The sequence below is a fragment of the Myotis nattereri genome (genome assembly GCF_964212035.1).
Source record: "Myotis nattereri genome assembly, chromosome: 2".
NCBI lineage: Eukaryota > Metazoa > Chordata > Mammalia > Chiroptera > Vespertilionidae > Myotis > Myotis nattereri.
In genome coordinates this window covers 125,783,615-125,803,048 of record NC_138076.1, presented here as the reverse complement: position 1 = coordinate 125,803,048, position 19,434 = coordinate 125,783,615, and the positions used below count along the sequence as shown (strand labels likewise).

General features: G+C 50.6%; 1 protein-coding gene across 1 annotated transcript; it reads left to right on the top strand.

Annotated features, from left to right (window-relative positions):
- Nucleotides 1-415: 415 nt before the first annotated feature.
- On the top strand, nucleotides 416-11,996 carry FGF6 (fibroblast growth factor 6; the record flags this gene model as incomplete). Its single annotated transcript, XM_081084166.1, has 3 exons — nucleotides 416-761; nucleotides 1,758-1,861; nucleotides 11,820-11,996. 3 exons carry the CDS (start codon nucleotides 416-418, stop codon nucleotides 11,994-11,996), a joined length of 627 nt encoding a protein of 208 aa, XP_080940292.1.
- Nucleotides 11,997-19,434: the final 7,438 nt, after the last annotated feature.

The following is a 19,434-nucleotide window of genomic DNA, read 5'->3' as shown; positions in this document are numbered from 1 at the left end:
TCCCTGAGGCATGGGGAGGGTGCTGGGGGTCTGGGGAGCAGCCAGCTCAGGAGCAGGTTAATGTTACAGCCCTGGATAAGTGAACTGGGCCAGCTGACGTCAGGGTGATGATGGGTGGAGGGGAGCGCCAGGCTGCTGAACTATAAAGACAGGTCAAATCAAATGTAATCAACTCGGGACAGAGCTAGCGGGCGAACTAGACAGCGTCCCCAAGCCATGGTCCCTACCAGCCGCGGCTCAGCCTGGGTCCCTCTGCTCCCGACCCGAGTGCCCGAAGCAGGCTTTGGTTTTATGTCAGCAGCCTTCATCTGCCTTCCAAAAATAAGCCCCTGCCGCCATGCCGAGGGGAGAAAAACAAGAAGGGCGGTATTTTTAGGGCCATTAATTCTGACCACGTGCCTGAGAGGCAAGGTGGATGGCCCTGGGACAGAGGCTGTTCATCGCTATGTCCCGGGGAGCAGGACGTCTTCAGGGCACGCTGCAGGCTCTCCTCTTCCTAGGCGTCCTAGTGGGCATGGTGGTGCCCTCCCCTGCGGGCACCCGAGCCAACAGCACGCTGCTGGACTCCAGGGGCTGGGGCACCCTGCTGTCCAGGTCCCGAGCTGGGCTAGCTGGAGAGATTGCCGGGGTGAACTGGGAAAGTGGCTATTTGGTGGGGATCAAGCGACAGCGGAGGCTCTACTGCAACGTGGGCATCGGCTTTCACCTCCAGGTGCCCCCCGACGGCCGGATCAGCGGGACCCACGAGGAGAACCCCTACAGTGAGTGCCAGTTGCAGCCAGTTGGGAAGCTGGGGGCTTGAGCTCAAGCAGGGCTAACGGATGAAGGGGACTTGCTCTGATGCATGGGGTCCTGTTAGGAAGGGGAGCGAAATGCTATTCTCCACTTGGATGCCCTTAACAGAGCCACCCCTTCCAGACTCACTTTGACTCTGCCCAGGTGCAGGCTCAGTATGCGGCGGTCCCAGCATCCCCGAGTGCTTTGCCATGATCTCACGGAGCCCCTGTGGCACTCATATTTCAGCATTACGGGGCCATCTGTGGCCATATAAGACCACTGGGAACCATCAGCCTGGGAAACCAAAGGCAAGGATGGGGAGAACGAGTGAGGCTACTTGGACCAAATTAGACACAAGCTTGTTTTTATTTAGCTTCCCCTTTGAGAAGGGAAGGCAAGTGGTTTGCACAATTTCCAGCTGAAGCACATCCTTCTTTTCATTTCAGCCTGCCCCCTCTGTCCTGGGGTCTGTGTCCTACATGTTGATGGTTGCTGCATAGATAGGCTCTCCCAGCTAAGGGGGCGGGGGGAGGGGAAGGGCTGCAGGATCCAGGCAAACCATCAGCCTCTGCTGATGCATTTGCAAGATTAGGTGGGCTGGGATTTGTTGAAACATGTGGAGTGTACATTTTTAACAAAATGAATCTGAATGCAATTTTTACCCAACTCAAGAAGTGATTAAGTCAGTGAAAGCCCAGATTCAAAGCTAATCTTAAGTAGATACCTAAGTGGCCACTGTGATTTCTACCTCTGATGTCAGAACATCCCCTTGCAGAACCAGATTTTGACAGTCTATTGGCAAGACCTGCCAAGTCTAGCTGCGGGATTTCCTAAAATTAAACAGATCAGGGATGGAGGTGACGAGGGTCTGACTTTCTAGGAGCAGGGGGGGGGATGGGCCTCGCCAGGTCACCTTTAGATTGACAGCTCAGTCTGATCTGCACAAGCCTCAGGTAACACAGCCCGTATTTCCTCATCAGGCCTGCTGGAGATTTCCACCGTGGAGCGAGGTGTGGTGAGTCTCTTCGGAGTGAAAAGCGCCCTCTTTGTTGCCATGAACAGTAAAGGAAGATTATACACAACGGTGAGTTCATCCGGCCAGGGGAAGCTCCAGGTTATACAAGGCCTAAAACTGACTCCACTGAGGAAAATAATACAAACTCGGGAGTATGGAGATGAATATTTCTCTAGAATGAGAACAGAGGGGGCTGTGGGAGGAGGCTGTGCATGTGGGGGGTCTTGAAGCTCAGGCTTCGGAAGCTTCACTCCGGTCTCTGCATTGGACCATGATCCTCCTGGTCCTGCCTCCCAGCGCTTTGTAATTCCAGGGACCCGCAGCTCAGAGGGCTTCTGGCCTGAGGAAAAGCTGCACTCTGGCCTACGGCCGCCCTCTGGGCTATGGCAGGTTTGATCCCCTGAACTGGAGAGGCCACAGAAGCAAGTGGCCAGTGTGCAGTCCTCCATGACCCGCCATCGGAGAGGCGCCTCCAGCCCCAGTGCAACAGGAGGAGGGGAAACAGAGACGCTCTCCTCGCCTTCATCAGTATGGGGACGTTTTCACGTAGGTTTTAAGTCCAATCCCTGACCCCAGAGCCTGGAGAAGCATCGGCCCTATTATAACCCCTTGGCTGATTCCAAAATACAGGCTGGGAAAGTATCCCTATGATGTTGAAGAAACCAAGAGTTCTTTCGACAGAAATAAGAGGGCTAAAAAGAAAGGGCTCTGAGCAATGGTCAAGGAATACCAGAGTTATTTATGGGAAGGGCGTGGAGGGCTGCTCTACCTCTCCTTGGAGACAGACTGAGGATCAGGAAGTGGACAGAGTGATCTGGGATTGGTGCCGGCTTCTGGGGAGACTATTCCAACAGCTCAGGTCTGTTAAATACCTGAATGGGGTGCCCACATGGCCTCTGCCCTTGAACACCTCTCCGTCTGAGCTGGTTTTCATGGAGAGGGGCATGGATTAAATTCCGTGGGTCTCTGAAATAAGACAAGTAACAGAGGGGCAGTGGGGCAGGAGCTAGAACGCGGGTTCCAGTCTGTACACCAAATGCACGTCTGCTGTGGGCCTTACCTGCCTTACCTGCCAGGCCCTGAGGCAGGTCCCCACAGCATGATTGACATAAGACCTTGGAGACCTGGGGTCTTAACTATAAAGTGAGGATGAAGATCAAACCGCTTCCCAGGGGTGCTGGGGGTGATAATGCTCAGAAAGCCCTCCACAGGGCACCCTGCAAACACCTCTCTTTCCTACACATGAGACATGTGGGAGCACCGTTTGCATTCACATCACCTTGAGAGCTTGTTAAAGGTACAGATTTCCAGGGACCTTTCTCAGAGATGCTTATCCAGGAAAGCTGGGCTGGGGCCTGGAAATCAACTTGTCTGTTTTTGCTTTTTAAGTTTCTCTGGTGTTTCTGAGGCCCAGGCAGGCTTGGGAACCACCAGGCTACAGAGCCTCTGCCCTGCCTGAGGGTGACCCCAACCCTGAGAGCCGGAGGGCTGGGGAGATGAAAGCATGGAATTCTCAGACACCTTTTACACCTCGGCACCACACCGGTGATGGAGGGGACAGGAGGCAGCCAGGACCAACCCAGGTTTTAGCCATGTGCCTAAGCATTAGGGCCAGGGATGTCCACGGAGTAGGACCCCTCTGAGGCATGCGTCATCCCTCAGAGCCCCTCGCAGCCTGCATGATGCCTGGAGCCCACTGGTTGAGAGCCACGATGCGGGTGTGAGCTAGGCCCACCGGTGGTCCATGACATCCGAAAGGTTGGAGACTTCTGAGCTCAGGGACCCTATGCAAGGGCTCCTAGGCAGGGAAATCTGGAAGGAAGCATTCAGTACAGCAACCCTTACTCTTGCCACCTTTGTTAACAAGCTATTCAATATATCTCCTTGCCCAGAAAGAAATTCACCTGGGAGGCGGGAAAGGGCACAAATATGGAGGATCTTTATCCACTCCCCACTTTCTTTAAGTCCATAGTCCCGGGAGGAGAAGCCAAGGAGGCTGGGAATACAAGATTCAACAATCGGGGACATGCTGCACAGGGTACAGCCTTCAGAGTAACCACAGGAAGGGGGAGCCGTCGCTTTGAAGGGTAGATTGACTGCTAGTGCAGGGGACACCCCTGGCCCTCGTGCTTAGGCACATGACTTTTAAGGGGACAAGCAGGGCTCATTAAATGACCAGGGTTTAGGAAGGAGGGGAGAAGATCGCCCGATTGCCACACACCCCACACACGCTCCCCAGGAGCACTGGGCCCAGAAGCACCTTCTCTAAGTGGAGAGAGTCTCCTCCCGGATGGAGCCCAGGGCCAGGCAGGAGTGGGGCTGGACAGGGGAGTGTAGAGCTGAGCCTGGAGTCGCTGCCCTGCCCCGCAGGGCTGGTTATCACAGTCTGAAAAAACAATTGCCAGCTGATCCAGGAGCCAGGAAGACTCCTGCTGGGCGATGATTTCATTCACACTATTTCCCTTTAAGCCCCCAGAGCTGCCTCATCCCGAGTTGGCTCAGCTGCTCCTGCCGCTAAATGGGACTTCTCCTGGAGGGAGGGAACCGTGCTGGGCAGGGGACAGGGGACAGGGGACAGCCCTTGGGGGGAGAATACGTGTCATGAAAACCCTCATGAGGAAAAGTAGCCTCCCACTTGTCTCACTTGCAGAAAAGAGGACTGCAGAGCCTGTCCCTCCTCGGACAATACAGATAGCCACCTCGTTTTAAGCACCTACTGTTTGCAGGGTGCCCTGCAGAGGGCTTTCTGAGCATTATCCCCCAGCAACCCTGCGCCCCACCTCCCATCCCCCCCCCCAAGGCAGGTTTGACCCTCACTTTATAGTTAAGACCCCAGATCTCCAAGGAACTGTGTCCATCATGGCTGTGGAGGTCCATAGTGGAAGTGCATGTGATGTACAGACAAGGACCCGTGTCAAATGAGGCAGAAATCAGTGAATCCCAATCTCCTCTTTAAAATAATAATTAAAAAAAATCAAGGCTCTCCACTGGACAGTGGTTCTGTTAGAATCCTTTGGCTGAAAAAAAAAAAAAAAATGCCATCAATGAAACAACATCCAGCTTAAGAAAAAATCTTAAGAAGAGTTTATTTGAGCCAAACTGAGGACAACTGCCAGGAAGCAAAATCTCGACACACTGAGAAAATTGTCCACAGACTGGCAGTTTTGCAACTTATTTTATACATAGGAATCAAAGGAGGAGACGTAAGGGGGTTACATGGGATGTGTTGGTGGTAGAGTTGGGAGGTGGGAGAAAAGAAAGTGGGGAAATCTCTGGGACTGGATAAAAGGTAAAACAGAGAGACACTTCGTTTACATTGGGATGTATAGAATAGTTAATGTTTACAGCACGTAGAGATGGTATTTGGGGCACAAGATAACAATGGGGGGTTCTGTGGTCTCTGCCCTGCTGCCTGTAGTTGTGCCCTGAGGGGTCTGGAAAAGGGGATTAGTCTGACGCTCCAAAGGTATGTTATCAGAGAAGCAAAAAGACCATCGACAGGCTCCGTTAAGGTAAAGGCTGACCTTTGTCAGGGAAGCTACAGGCCTCGGATGGGCCTACCTGCCGTGATGAGCTTTTTGTTAGGAAGTTTTCATTTCAGACCATCCTAGTCTCTGAGCTTGCAGGGCCCACCATGCAGGCCTCCCCTGAGCTTGTCAGGTCTAGTATGTGGCCCCTTTTTCGTCCACAATACACGGCAGCAAAACGGTACTAGAAATTCAGTTATGCTTTTAAATGATTTTAGCTTTACAAATTATAACTGTGTCTACATCTTTTATATCAATAGTAGTGTGACAATGTGCAGAACACACTACTTGCTTCATCCCGAAAGGCCTTTGAGAATTCCCTGGGGGTAATTCAGGAGGCCCACGCCTTTCCCTCTGTCCATGCTCAGTTTGCCACTCCTCTCATCTAGCGTGTGCGAGGTCTGGGCACGGGGGAGGCCAGAGCGCCCTGCAGAGCAGAGAAGTCTCAGAACGCGTGGCCTGCTGCAAAGAGCTACAGGAAGAGAAGAATGATGTGCCTGGTGAAAACATTTTCTAACACTTCTAAATTGTCGATGCAGTTGTGTGTTAGGGATGAGGGTTAGCGAATACAGTACAGACCCCTCTTCAGAGCCGGGAGGTGCTATGACTTCTTTGCAGCTGAGGACAGGGAAAGAAGCAGCCAGTGGCTGCAGGAGGAAAGGGTCTCAGGACAAAGTGTTTTCTTTTTCGTTTCTACCGCCCACTCCGTAACCCACCCGCCCCCACCTCCACACATGCACGCACAACCAGGAGAAATAGGGACAAGCGCCAAGGGCAGCCGAAGGAGGAAAAACTTTCAAGACAAGAATCCACTCCCATCAGCCTGGGTGACTGGACTCTGCATAAAGGCAGGAGATGGCTGTCTGGTCCACCCAGACGTCAAGAGGCATTTCTGCCTGCGGTAACTCCTGCAGAAACACTCACACATCTACCCTCTGCAGAGGCCTTCTCCAGAGTGAGCGTCGATGCTTAATCTGGTTCCACAGAAGTCTGATGAGACCTATATGGAATTTAAGACATTGTCACACTGGGGCTTGAGGCCCGGAAGGCCCAGGAAATGTGATCCGCTGGAATTATTTTCATTTGTTCAAGGAATAATATGTTGTAGCTGCTTTTATTATCAAGGTGCATTTCACACCAGAGCTGAGGAGCCAATCTTCCTGAGCCACGAGAACTCAGAGGTCAGGGAAATGGTGGAGATGAATTAGGGGCTGGGTCGTGATACCACGTTGAGCACCAATCTTCAGGAAAATCCCAAGGGCCTGAAGCATTGGCTGCACCAAAGAGTTTGGGAAGGTGTCTTGGCATCTTGCTGCAGGTCTATAGCCACCTGAACTAGAGCATGAGGGGTGGGGGTGTGCTTAAAAGAACAGGCCAGGGGAAGGTAGAGAGGGCTTCTAAAGCAGACTCCATCTATTTCTCTTTTTTCTCTTTAGATTTGTACAGAATTCTGAGAAAGGCTAAGAATATGAGATAAGCTAGATAAAAGGGACAGAATGGGGGCGGGGAAACAAGTCAGAAGCTTCTTTAAAAGGGAGGGGGAACTTGAATAATCAAAATCTGATGAACAGAGGACAAAACTTGATGTATAAAGCATCATTGTCCACTTGTAAACAAATATGTTTTAGGAGACCCAGGCACTAAGGAAAGGCTGAGTTCTTAAATTGGACACATTCTAGAACAGAGGATATGAGCAAAGGCCTTCATAGCTTCTTGCCAGATGGCTCAATTTCTTCCCTTCCTCTTCTCTTCCCCCTCCCTCTACCCCAGGATTTGATTCCATCTCTGGAGTTTGCAAACCACATGTGCAACCTCTCTCCTAACCACCATCCCCGTCAGAAATGAATTCTCCTGGAAATCATCGGGGCGGTTACTCTCCAGGGATGTATAAAATTAGAAGGGAGGGGAAAGTGGTGGGTGGAGACTGGGCTGTGAAGGGAGGAGGAGGAGACCACCGGGTTCTGATACCAATGTTTTCTTCGTTTCCTGGCCCATCTTCTATCCTGAGTTCCTTTTCCATTTTAAGTAACCTACTTACATGACTAGGTAATACATGAACATGGCCTAAGGGGGAGAACAAGTACAAAAGAATATGGCATGGGAAGTAAGCCTCACTCTCACTGTTGTCCTAAAGCCACCCACTTCCTCCCAGATTCAGCCGCCCTTACCAGTTTCTTGAATACCATCCCAGGAAGCACCTGTGTCCCTGCGCATGCACACAGGATCTTTTTTTAAAATCACACAAACAGGAGCATGGTACACACACTGTTTGAAGCTTATTTCTTCACTTAACAGTATATCTTTGAGACCATTTCAAGTCAGTGCACAAAGAGGTTTCTTGTTTTCTCACTAGAGGCCCAGTGCATGAAATTCATGCATGGTGGGGGGGCGCTTCCCTCAGCCCAGCCTGTACCCTCTCCAATCCAGTACCCCTGGGATCGGGCCTAAACCAGCAGTCGGACATCCCTCTCACAATCCTGGACTGCTGGCTCCTAATTGCTCCTGCCTGCCTGGCCACCCCTTACTGCCCTGCCTGCTGGCCTGGTTACCCCCAAATGCACCCCTCACCACCAGTCTGGTTGCCCCTAACTGCCCCCCCCCCCCCCGCCAGCCTGGTCGCCTCTTACTGCCCCCCTGCCAGCCTGGTCGCCTGCAACTGGCCCCCTCTGCTGGCCTGGTTGCCCCTAACTGCACCCCCCTCACTGGCCTGGTCGCCCCCAACTGCCACCCCCCTGCCAGACTGGTCACCCCACACAGCCTGCTGTTCAGTCGTTTGGTCATCCCTCACTAACCCCCTTGCCAGCCTGGTCACCCCACACAGCCTGCTGTTCAGTCGTTTGGTCATCCCTCACTAACCCCCTGCCAGCCTGGTCACCCCATGCAGCCTGCTTGTTCAGTTGTTTGGTCGTCCCTCACTAACCCTCCTGCTGGCCTGGTTGTAGGCAGCCATCTTGTGAGGGTGTGAGGGTCAATTTGCATATTGCCTCTTTATTATATAGGATGGCTTATAGTGTTCCACTGTGTGGACTTGCCGTAATTGAGTTCACCACTCCTCCTAATAGACACATAGGCTAATGTCGGGCTTTCACTACTGTAAACAACTTTACAGTCACTTTTGTACATGTGGGAGCCTGTACCAGTAAGGCAAATTTCTAGGAGCAGAATAACTCATCAAAGCTGTAATGATTTTTTATTCTAATAAACACTGTCAAATTGCTCTTTATAAAGTATATAACAATTTACACATCAATGGACATTAAATGAGAAATCCTAGTTTCTGTGTCCTCACCAGTGAAAGTATATTACCAAATATTGTTCTCTTTGTAATCTGACAGTTAAAAATGGGACCTCACATTTTATGTCATTCACATTTCTCTTATTAAGCATATTTTCTTATGTGGTTTTTTTGTTTGTTGTTGTTGTTATTAATCTTCACCGGAGGATATTTTTTCCATTGCTTCTTAGAGAGAGTGGGGGCAGGGGGAGAGACAGAGTAAAACATCCATCAATTGGTTGCCTCATGCACACACCCCAACCAAGGTACATGCCCCTGACTGGAATCAAACCCTGGACCCTTCAGTCCGAAGGCTGACACTTTATCCACTGAGCCAAACTAGCTAGGGCATATTTTCTTATGTGTAAGTGCTATTTGTATTTCCCTTTCTGTGAATTGTCTGTTCATTAACATCCATTTTTCAGTGAGTTAAGGATTCTGAATATAGTAACAAAATGTCCTCTTTGCAATTTATTGCAAACTGCACTACAAAATAAAATGCATTGAAAATATTTTTTATCCAGTATATTACTTATAGTTTTATTTTGTTTTAAGGTCTTTAAATTTTTTTCCAGACAGTCAAATTTATTTATTTGTTTGTTTGTTTATTTATTTATTTATTTATTATGGCTTTTAGTTTTTTTGTGTCCTGCTTAGAAAGATTTTTCTGACTTAAAAAATTTTTTTTTATCTTTAAGTTTCTCTTTTTTGCAATGAACTCTCTGCTCCTTTTAAAATTTATTTTAATATAAGAATGAAGGCATACATCAAATTCATTGTTATTGTTATTATTGTTCTTACCAACACAATTTTCTCATTGATTTGAAACACACTTCTATGTCTAGATACACTTTTATTTTATATTCACTTCAGGTCCATTTTTATTTTATATTCACGTATCTTTGGGTTTACTTCTTGACTTTCTATTTGGTTCATTTGTCTGCACCAGACTTTTATTGTGGCACCAGACAATTATTTTTTACTTTTTATGTGCCAGGCATTATACCAAGGACTTTTTATGCATTATCTCAATTAATAATTACTCCAATTCTATGACATAATTATTCTTACTGCTCCCACTCTACAGATGAGGAAACTGGGGCTTAGGACGTTAATTTGCCCAAGTCCACACAGCTAAGTACGAGGCGAAGCATCATCACTCTAACCAGGGGTGGGCAAACTTTTTGACTCGAGGGCCACAATGGGTTCTTAAACTGGACCGGAGGGCTGGAACAAAAGCATGGATGGAGTGTTTGTGTGAACTAATATAAATTCAAAGTAAACATCATTACATAAAAGGATTAGGTCCTTTTTTTTTTTTTTAGTTTTATTCATTTCAAACGGGCCGGATCCGGCCCCTGGGCCATGGTTTGCCCACGGCTGCGTCTAACCTCAAAGCTATTGCTCATATGTGCTCTTTACCCACTTGGATTTGTTTATTCTCCCCGCCTTTGGGATAATCCTTCCTTCACGGATCCCGCAAGTATTTACTGAGCACCCATAGGAGAGAAAGGAAAGCTTGTGGCAACTCCCTAGATGGTATCAAGGAGCCATTTGATGGTGGCTGATGAGAGTTTTCACATTTGTCTCAAGGAAGTTAACATAATGTGAAAGCTTTGTAAACAAGGGGCGTGAGAGGCAAAGAGCAAGGGCAGGAGGGGAGTGGGCAGTGTGTTCCCAAAGACCACACCTCCCCCCTGCTCACTCCCACCCTGCATCGATACAGCCACCCATGTGGGGGTATCTATACATTTCAGTGTTGTCCCTAAGAAGTCATCATTCATTCAGCATCATGTACTCAACAAGGCACAGTTCCTGTCTTAAGGAACTTGGAGTCTATTGGGGAAGAAAGACCCGTCCACGGGAACACACACTGTTTGAGATGCTGCCTGAGAGGTGAACTCGAGGGGCTGGGGGCCCCGGTGAGCGAGTGTGTCACCTTCTGTTCAAAACAGGAAGAAGCCCACTGCCAGCGGGTCAGTGAGCTCACAGCCCGATTCCTGCAGAGAAGGTCAGATGACACCTCTGGTGCGGTCAGCCATCGAGCAGGTCATTTTATAGCTGATGGCCTCAGTCAGGAGGAAGGAATCAAAAATGATACTCCACCTATTTCTCTGTTTCATCCTTTTTTTTAAAGACTACACCCAGGTCTCCTGGCTCCCAGCTCGCTCTCTTCCTCTAGACCCCAAGGAGCTGCTCCTCATCAAAAGCACAGAACCCTCCCAGCTCCCCTCAGGACAGGGACCCGGCGCCCCAAGGGAGCAAAGGGCTCTCTTTTCTAGGAATAAAGGAGGACGTGGGCTGTTTCCTGTGGGTGCGTGACAGGAAGTCCAGCACTTACTTCTGAGCGGCGGTTCACATACCGTCCTCTACCAGATCAGCGCTTTATCACTGGCCCAGACCCCATGGCACCGCTGTCACACAGGCAGCCAGCTTCCTTTCCCCACAAAAACCACTGCTCCCCACCTTCTCTATTCCTGCACTTCCCTGGAGAACGAGTGTCCAGGGAGGCACAGGGCATCTTTGGGTCCAAAGTCAAAATGCCTCTTTAAGGAATTGCAAACTTGGGACTTAAACTAGGAAAGGCAGTGAGGAAACACAAGTGGAAAGAATGAGTGAGTTACTCTGATCAATAGACAGCATGAGAAAGGACTTAGGAATCATCTGCCTTGACCCTTTCTCCAAGCGCCCTTTCCTCACCACCACGGCCACCACCACACAGTTTGCAGAAAAGGGAACCGAGGCTGAGAGAGGAGCAGCCTGCTGGGGCACACAGCCAGGGAGTGGAGAAGCCACTAACCAGAACCCCAAATCTTTCTCTCAGTCCTGCTCCACTAGACTACCTCTCGCAGTGGACTGGAGAAAACAGCCCGTTACATCCCTTTCTGGTCCTTTCTCTGAGCGGGATAAATGATCATAGGTGCTTAGTAGAAAGTGCCCCAAACTGGAAATCAGGAGACTCACCGCCTGTGCCGCAGACTGTCCACCCACGTCCCTACTCCTTGGTTTCCTCCTTGCAAAGGAGGGGAGGTGCGAGGGGACCATGAGAGTTCTGAGGGCTCTTTCTGTTCCAACCTTTCATGATTCTGTTCACCCGGAGTGCCTTGCATCTCAAGTGGCTGTTCTACAAAGGGGGGGATGGGGGGTGGGGGGGGGGGGCGCGCTTGGCAGTGGGTCGGCTGGGCCTCACGTGTAATTGGCCTGCTGTTTGCCCCTTCTTTCACAGACCAGCTTCCAAGAGGAATGCAAGTTCAGAGAAACCCTCCTGCCCAACAATTACAACGCCTATGAGTCAGACCTGTACCGAGGGACCTACATCGCACTGAGCAAACATGGACGGGTAAAGCGGGGCAGCAAGGTGTCCCCAATCATGACCGTCACTCACTTCCTTCCCAGGATATAAGGACCCTGAAAGAAGGTGCACAGGCGGAAAGTGACATTTTTTCTACTGGAATTTTGCACAGTGAACACTTTCCCTTAGCCCCATGCCTCCTGAGTCAGGTTTCTCTAATACTGGGGGAGGCCCGAGTTGATTCCCTCGGCCACCAGACCCCAGGACATGTAACCCACCCAGGTGAGGGGTCACAGCCAGTTTTGTAGAATGGCAGCAGAGCCCATGCTCTGACCTCACCTGAGGAAAGAAGGTGCAGATGACACTTGTGGAATGTGACCTTGTGCCCAGGAGAGGCCAGCGAGGAAACATGTGTGTGCTGGTGTGTATCCATACATCTCTGTCTATGTTGTCAGAGCAAAGGCATTTCAGAGCATCGGGTTTCTTCCCTCCAGATCACTGTGACAGGCATCTGCCTGCAAGAGTGTCACTTGTCAAACCACCAGGATTGATGCATGCTCCCACTCTGCCTCTTTCCAATCACCTTTGCATTCAGAGGCCCCTGGCTGCACAGCAGAGAGGCAGGGTGAGCAGGAGTAAGGTTTGACTGCAAACCAGAAGGAAAGTGGGCAGGCACTCTGATCGTCCTGCTCAGGAGGACTGTGGGGACACAGGCGCATTGTTGGGGCAGCTGGGGGAGAAGGGGTCCCCTTCTCAGAGGACAGCAGTTTCCCGGGTGGTTGGGGAAGGCCTGCTGGAGGCAGCGGAGGGACTGGATGTTCCATGGAGAGCCATTCTGCTGGAGGACTCAGTGCTGTGTGGCTCCGAGATCAAGTGGGGCCAGGCTGCCTGCCCATAACTTTTCCTCACTGTGAACCAGGTCTTATTTTAACCTCAGATGACAAGGATCCTAATAATGGCAACCTCTTTGGCAAGGGGTGAGGGGGAGCAAAATAGAGCATGAAGGAAGTAGAGAAGCTCTGGACTCCAGATGATAATTCCTCTCCAGCTCCGTCCAGGAAACTCACCCAAGTTCTCATCCGATACCCGCACTTCCTTCTTGGTCGTCCTCGTCTCACATACACGCCTGTGCCTGGATGCGGGAGAATGGGCACCGTGGCGTCTGGGGTTTGCCCCCTCTGGCCCCCTACAGTGGAAGAGTGTTAATCCTGTAAACTCAAGCAGCCAAGCTGAGGCAGCTCCTTGCTGCTCAATGGCTTCTTGCCTCCTGCCCTTTGAGAGTATTTAAAGCAGAGGTTCCCCCGAGCGACTATAAATGTTGTCTTCCCGGAGCTTTCAGATTCCTGAGCCATCGGACTGTTCCTAAATCTGAAACCAGAGAGAGCCATGTCAGAATGCAAATATTTTTGGCATATGTGAACCACAAGTTACACGATGACCTGACACCCTCCGCTACTCCCAGGGGCCCCTGCCTGCAAGACAGCCCCCCATCTGCTGCCGCGCCTCATCCCTGGCGTGCCGCACTAGTGCAGATGTGCCATCTATACATAGGCCTGACCTGAACGACTGTGAGCCCAAGACGGCCATTGGCAATCCAAGGGAGAGATGCCATACTGGCTGCCTCCTCTGCCCAGCAAACAGCAGGAGCACATGTGCTGGGTGAGGAGGAAAAGTCCACCCCCAGGTGAGCAGACAGTAAGAGCTGAGGACCAAGAAAAGCATGGCCACGCCTGGGATAGAAACTGGAGGGGGCTGAGGTCCTGGATCAAGTAGAAGAGAGAAAAGCGGTCCATCTTGACTGGAAGATTTGAAGTGCAGGCCTGCTAGGAGGCAGGGGACGAAGCTGATTGTTTTCCAGGAGGCAGTCCAGAGCAATCTGTCTCTATAACAAGGTTCGTCAGAAACCGGTGCTCTCAGAACCCGAGGCACGTATCCGTTCCGATGGAAGGCCGTGGGAGTGCAGGAAGGCTGGGTGGATGGATGGAGGAGGAACAAGTTTTAGGTCCCAAAGCATTAGTTCCTTTCTGCCTAGCTCTTTGAGCTAAGGTGACGTGAGAGGGGTTGCAGGCTGCCAGGCCTTTCCTGCATCTCTCTACAGCAGCGGTTCTCAACCTGTGGGTCGCGACCCCTTTGGCGGTCGAATGACCCTTTCACAGGGGTCGCCTAAGACCATCCTGCATAGCAGATATTTACATTACGATTCATAACAGTAGAAAAATCACAGTTATGAAGTAGCAACGAAAATAATGCTATGGTTGGGTCACAACATAAGGAACTGTATTTAAAGGGCCAGAAGGTTGAGAACCACTGGTGTAGAGGCTCATAAAAGCACTCAAATCCTGACAAGGAGTTTCCCCCAATGTCTGCTCCCATTTGTCATGCTGGGAGTGAGAAGGAGAAGCTGTGGAACGCCCAGGACCAGGCAGGCGATATTCGGCCACCACGCAGCGGCCCTAGCGTGCCAGCTGTGACTAGAATCAGTTCTGAGCAGCTGGGCGTCTGTTCTAATCGGTGCCAGGTCCCTGCTGTGCCAGGTGTAAGCGTTTTGTGTTACACCGCTGGATGGAGGCACACATCCTTGACTCTGAAATCCTTCCCATCCAAAGGAAATCTCCCAAGGCTTTCTCTTTGGCCTATAGGTGACTTGGGCTTAAGAAAAATCAGTCCCCCCTCACAGAAGCAGGGTAAGGGACAGGAACAGGGCAAAATCTGAGCAGGGCTCCTCGGTCCCTCCCTCCTGCTCTTGTCGGCGCACAGGTGTGCAGAGTCCTCACCTACCTGATCATCACATCTGTGAATCTGAATTCCGATGCCAGCCCCGTGGGCTCCAAGGGGCTGCAGAAAACGTTGCATAGGCAGGGGAACAAAGGTGTCCCCTCCTTCCGGCTGACAATGTCCCATGAATGATGTGGTCCTCCCTCCCCCAAACCCTGAGCTCTGAGACTGGTGTAGAGAGTTTTGTAGCTAATTGGTCTCTCTTCCACCCTGAACTTCTCTGGCAGCTCCATGCAAACTTGGGGTTCCAGCAGCCCTGAGGCTGCCTTGTTCCCTCTTCAAGAGTAAATGATAGAGAGAGCAACATACTGACCCCTTTGAAGACAGACTTCTCAGCTGGAGGAGGTTAGCTCAGACACCGTGGGGAGCCCCAGGCCAGGTGAGATCTGCATCCGTCAGGGTAATGGATGGACGTCAGGGGAACCCGGAAACGCCAGCTGCCTGCTCAAGCTGTCGATTATGTTGCGTCATCACTCGCTGCCTTCTGATCCCTCTTCCCTTCCCACTGCCCAGACATTTCTGACCCACCTTTGGAAAGCAGCATATAATGATGTGATTAATACCCTGTCATTATTCTTCACAGCCTCCCCTCTGCCACCACGTCCCACGATACCTCCTGCACACACACTCCAAGCCCCAATCAGGACCCTGATCCTATGACTTAAGAAAGAGAATATTTTCTCTTTCATCTGATCCTATGACTTAAGAAAGAGAATATTTTCTCTTTCATCTGATCCAGGCTATACACCTCTCTCCTTTGCAGACAAGTAGATTTCTCCTCAGGCCAATAAACCAGGCCTAACATTCTCTCCCACCCCCACCCTGCCCCGGGCGCTGGGAGTTTTCCTGCCCATGCTGGCTCAGGGCCCTGTCTTGTCCTCCACCTCAAACCCTTCAAGTTCTCACATGTGCAAGTCCTGAGGAAGAAGCAGGTGCAAAAGTCCATGAGCTGGCGTTCTCCTGCCTCCCGCGCTGGGCTTCACTGCCAATGCCACAGCCACCGGCACCCCCTCCACCACTGCTGTCGCCCTGTCCCCTCTGCCCTGTCCCCTCTGAGCCTCTCATGAGAGCACACACTAGGAAACTCCCACCTCCCTCCCTCCCAGTGGTTTCCTTTGCCACTTCAGGCCTCTAACATTTGTCCCCCCTCCTCCCGCCAAGGAACCAGCCACTCATTCTGCTACCTCCCAGGAAAGCTCCCAGGGCAGGGAAGCCTGGGACAAGGCAAGAGAATAGACAAGAACACTCCTGTCTGCACCTGAGCTGGGGTTCCTCTTCCCAGGACAGGGGGGAGTGATGACACCCCAAACAGACCCCAAATCTAGTCCATCTCACAGACAGGCCACGCAGAACATGTTGCTTACCTCAGGAACCGCTGAGGCTCCAGCACTCGGGCAGCTGTGTCCCTTTCTACAAATCACTGTGGTTTTCCCTTTCTACAAATCACTACGTACCTCAGGCTGGATCCCAGCGCAAAGCGTTCTCAAGCCTGGGTCTAGCGAGTAGGAAAGCTCGGAATTTGTTCCGTCATGTGCTTGTAAAATGTGATGCTTCCATTTTGTTAATATGTATGTGCTATGCACAAACCATATCATGTTCCAGCAAAAAGTGAAAGGCCTTTTTATACGTTCCTCTACACTGACGCCACCCTCCTATTAAAACTGACAGTGAATCTCCAGGCTGTGGTTGATTTTCATCTTCACTCTTTCCCACCTCTCAGGGAGGCCGCAAGGGGAATAGAAGCACATTCCTGCTGTGGGTATGAAAGAGTCACGGAGCTGTGGGTTGCTAAGGCAGGAGGAAGTCACGCAGGTCGCTTGGTCTGATCGTTGTGTTTGTAAAGGGGGGAGGGGAAGGAAGCCACTGTGGACCATAAAACATGGTGAGGCAGCTGCCCTTCCCTCCTGCCTTGGTCAAGGCCAGATGCCCACATGTCTGTGGCCAGCACATTCGCTCAGTCCCTTAGTGACCCACCAGGGAACACCTACTGAGCATCCTATCTCTGCTGCATGGGGCTGGGTTTGGGGATATGTGAGTGCACGGGGCAGACACAGTCCCCATTCTCTTGCAAACACGCACTGAGCAAAGTCACCGAGGCATGTGTTACAGTGCAGACTTCCCAGCTGACTTGCACAGACTCCGATGCTAGGCTCAGGAGTCTGGCTCTACAACACCCCACCTCCCAGGTAATGCTGACATTGGCCTCACAGGACGGCTGGAAGTGTAGAACATTTGAGCTAAGAGAGACTCTGTAACTTATTTAAAACAAACAAACAAACAAAAAAACACAACTATTTATAGGTTAAAAGAAGATTAGGGAGTTTCAGTTTCTTATCCAGGACCATGCAACCAGAAGTAGAACCCTCAATGGCTGTGTTTCCCCTCCCAGGTGCACTCCCCCCCAACGCCTCCCCATCCTCGCACCTGTCATCCTCCCACCACGCCCCCTGCACCTGCACCCTACAGTGCCTTTTGCTTCCTCATGCAGTCTCGGGAGGCTAACTTGTGCCTTCAGGTGAGCACTGTGAGCTCGGAATAAATCAATATGCTCTCTCAGGAGAGCTGCCCGCTCGTGGCCTCCAACTTCAGTGCTGTGTTTATTCACACAATGCTTCTAAGCTCCTACTGTGTGCCAGAATCATGCTGGGCGCCAGGAATATCACTTGGCAGATTACATATGGGCTTATGTACTGGCAGGGAAGATGGACATTAGACAAATAATCACGGTGGAACATGGCGAGTGACAAGAAAGAGAAAGTTCAGGTACTATGGGGGCACAGGCCAGGGTCCCCACCTCATGTGGGTGGATGAGGAATGCATCCCAGAGAAATCTGAACTCTAAGGGGTCAGCCAGATTTAGGGCCTGTGGGTGGGGTCACAGGCAGCAGGGGAGGAGTGTTCTGGGGGAGCGAGGGCACGGGAGGTGTTTGACAGCGCAGATGGGGGCCAAGGAGGAGAACAGGGCAGCTTGGAGGCGCTGAACGAGGTACAGAGTGAGGGGAGTTGGGCAAGATGGGGCTCAAGACAGTCTGAGTCTGCTAGGAGCTGGCTCATGGGGCACCTGGTAAGTACGGTCAGCTGCTTGCGTATTAAATTTTTCCTGCCATATAATTCACCCCTTTCAAGTGCGCAAGCCAGTGATTTCTAAGTAAAGCCACCAGTTGTACAATCATCGCCATAAAGCAGTTTTAGAGCATTTTCATTCCTCCAACAAGATCCCTCTCGCACATTCACTCTCCCTCCCCACCTCCCATGTCCATCCCAGGCAGCCATCAATCTCCTTTCTGTTTTCGAAGTTGTGCCTTTTTTGGGTATTTCGTGTAATCACACAATATGTGGTTCCTTGTGTTTGGCTTCTTTCACTGAAGGACCTTTCCTTTTCATCTTAAAACAATGAGGGGTCCTTACTGAGTTTAAGAAGGAATAAGACCAGAATGATCGCTGGAACTGTCTTATATAAAGTGACTTGGAGGAGGTGAGCCCTGTGAGGGGAGAACAGTGTGGAGCCGCTGGAGTGCCCGGCTGCAGCAGATGCCCACAGGACAGCACGGTGCCAGGAGGGTGCAAAGAGGCTGCTCACTTCATACAACAGCCCTGACTCCAGGGAGCTCTTTGTAGAATGAGCCTGATTCTTCTAAAAAATAATAATAATTAATTAATTAAAAATTTTAAAACCAAAAACATAGGAACCAGCCCCCACCATTTTCTGAGGTGGATCTCTACAGGTTGCACATCCTGTGTATGACCGCTCACATCCCTGGATGCATGGACAAGAAGCTCCTCTGTCGATCTGTGTCTGTCAAGGCCCTGAGGCCGCATGATGGTTTTGACATAGGCAAAGGGACACTATGACCTCATTTTACAAGCACATGCTTGGCCAGATCCTTCCCTCCTTTCCTCTGGCTTTCAGAGAAAGAGCCGAATGCCAAGGAAACAAGCTAATAAAAGGTGTTGGACTTCTTTTGTTGTGAAAACATTATTCCAGGGATATTCTGAAGTCTGACCGCACTCGGTCAAACTTCCGCACCACATTCTGCTATCGTCTCGCACAACAGGATGTGACGCTCAGAGTGATCACCTCAAGACTGATGGAAACTTCAGGTGACAAAGGTGCTTATTAAGGAATAAATGCATATTTTAAAAACATTTTCAACACAAAACTTTGTACAATTATCAGAAAAGAGTTTAATGCTCAGTGTGTGTGTGTGTGTGTGTGTGTGTGTGTGTGTGTCTGTGTCTGTGTGTGTTTAATTAGCCAATCAAAATATTCCATTTCCAAGCATTCCTCCTGGAGTTGCCCTGCAAGAGAGAAGAGAGGCTGTTGACTGTGGCCATTTGGGAGGCTGAAGAGTCACTTAACTGTCTGGTCACGGTGCTGATTATAAATATCAATGGCTAATTATTACTTATTTTTATTGGTAGCACAAGAGCCCTCCCATCTGGTTTTGGTGGGATACTCTCCATCCAATGGGTCGTAATATGTCCCCATAAGGCAAGGCTGCTCATAGTTCCAAGGGACCACAGTCCCTTGCTCTTAGAGAATGCACAGAGTGCTTATTTCACTGTCTCAGTCACAGGTGCCATAGGCTGGGGGCTTAAACACTATTACTTCCTCACAGTTCTGAAAGCCCAAGATCCAGGCCCAGTAGGGTCAGTTTCTGGTGAGGCCTCTCTTCCTGACTTGTAGATAGCCGTCTCCTCATTGTGTCCTCACATGGCCTTTCCTCTGTGTGTGAGTGTGGACAGACAGAGCTCTCTGGTGTCTCTCCACTCA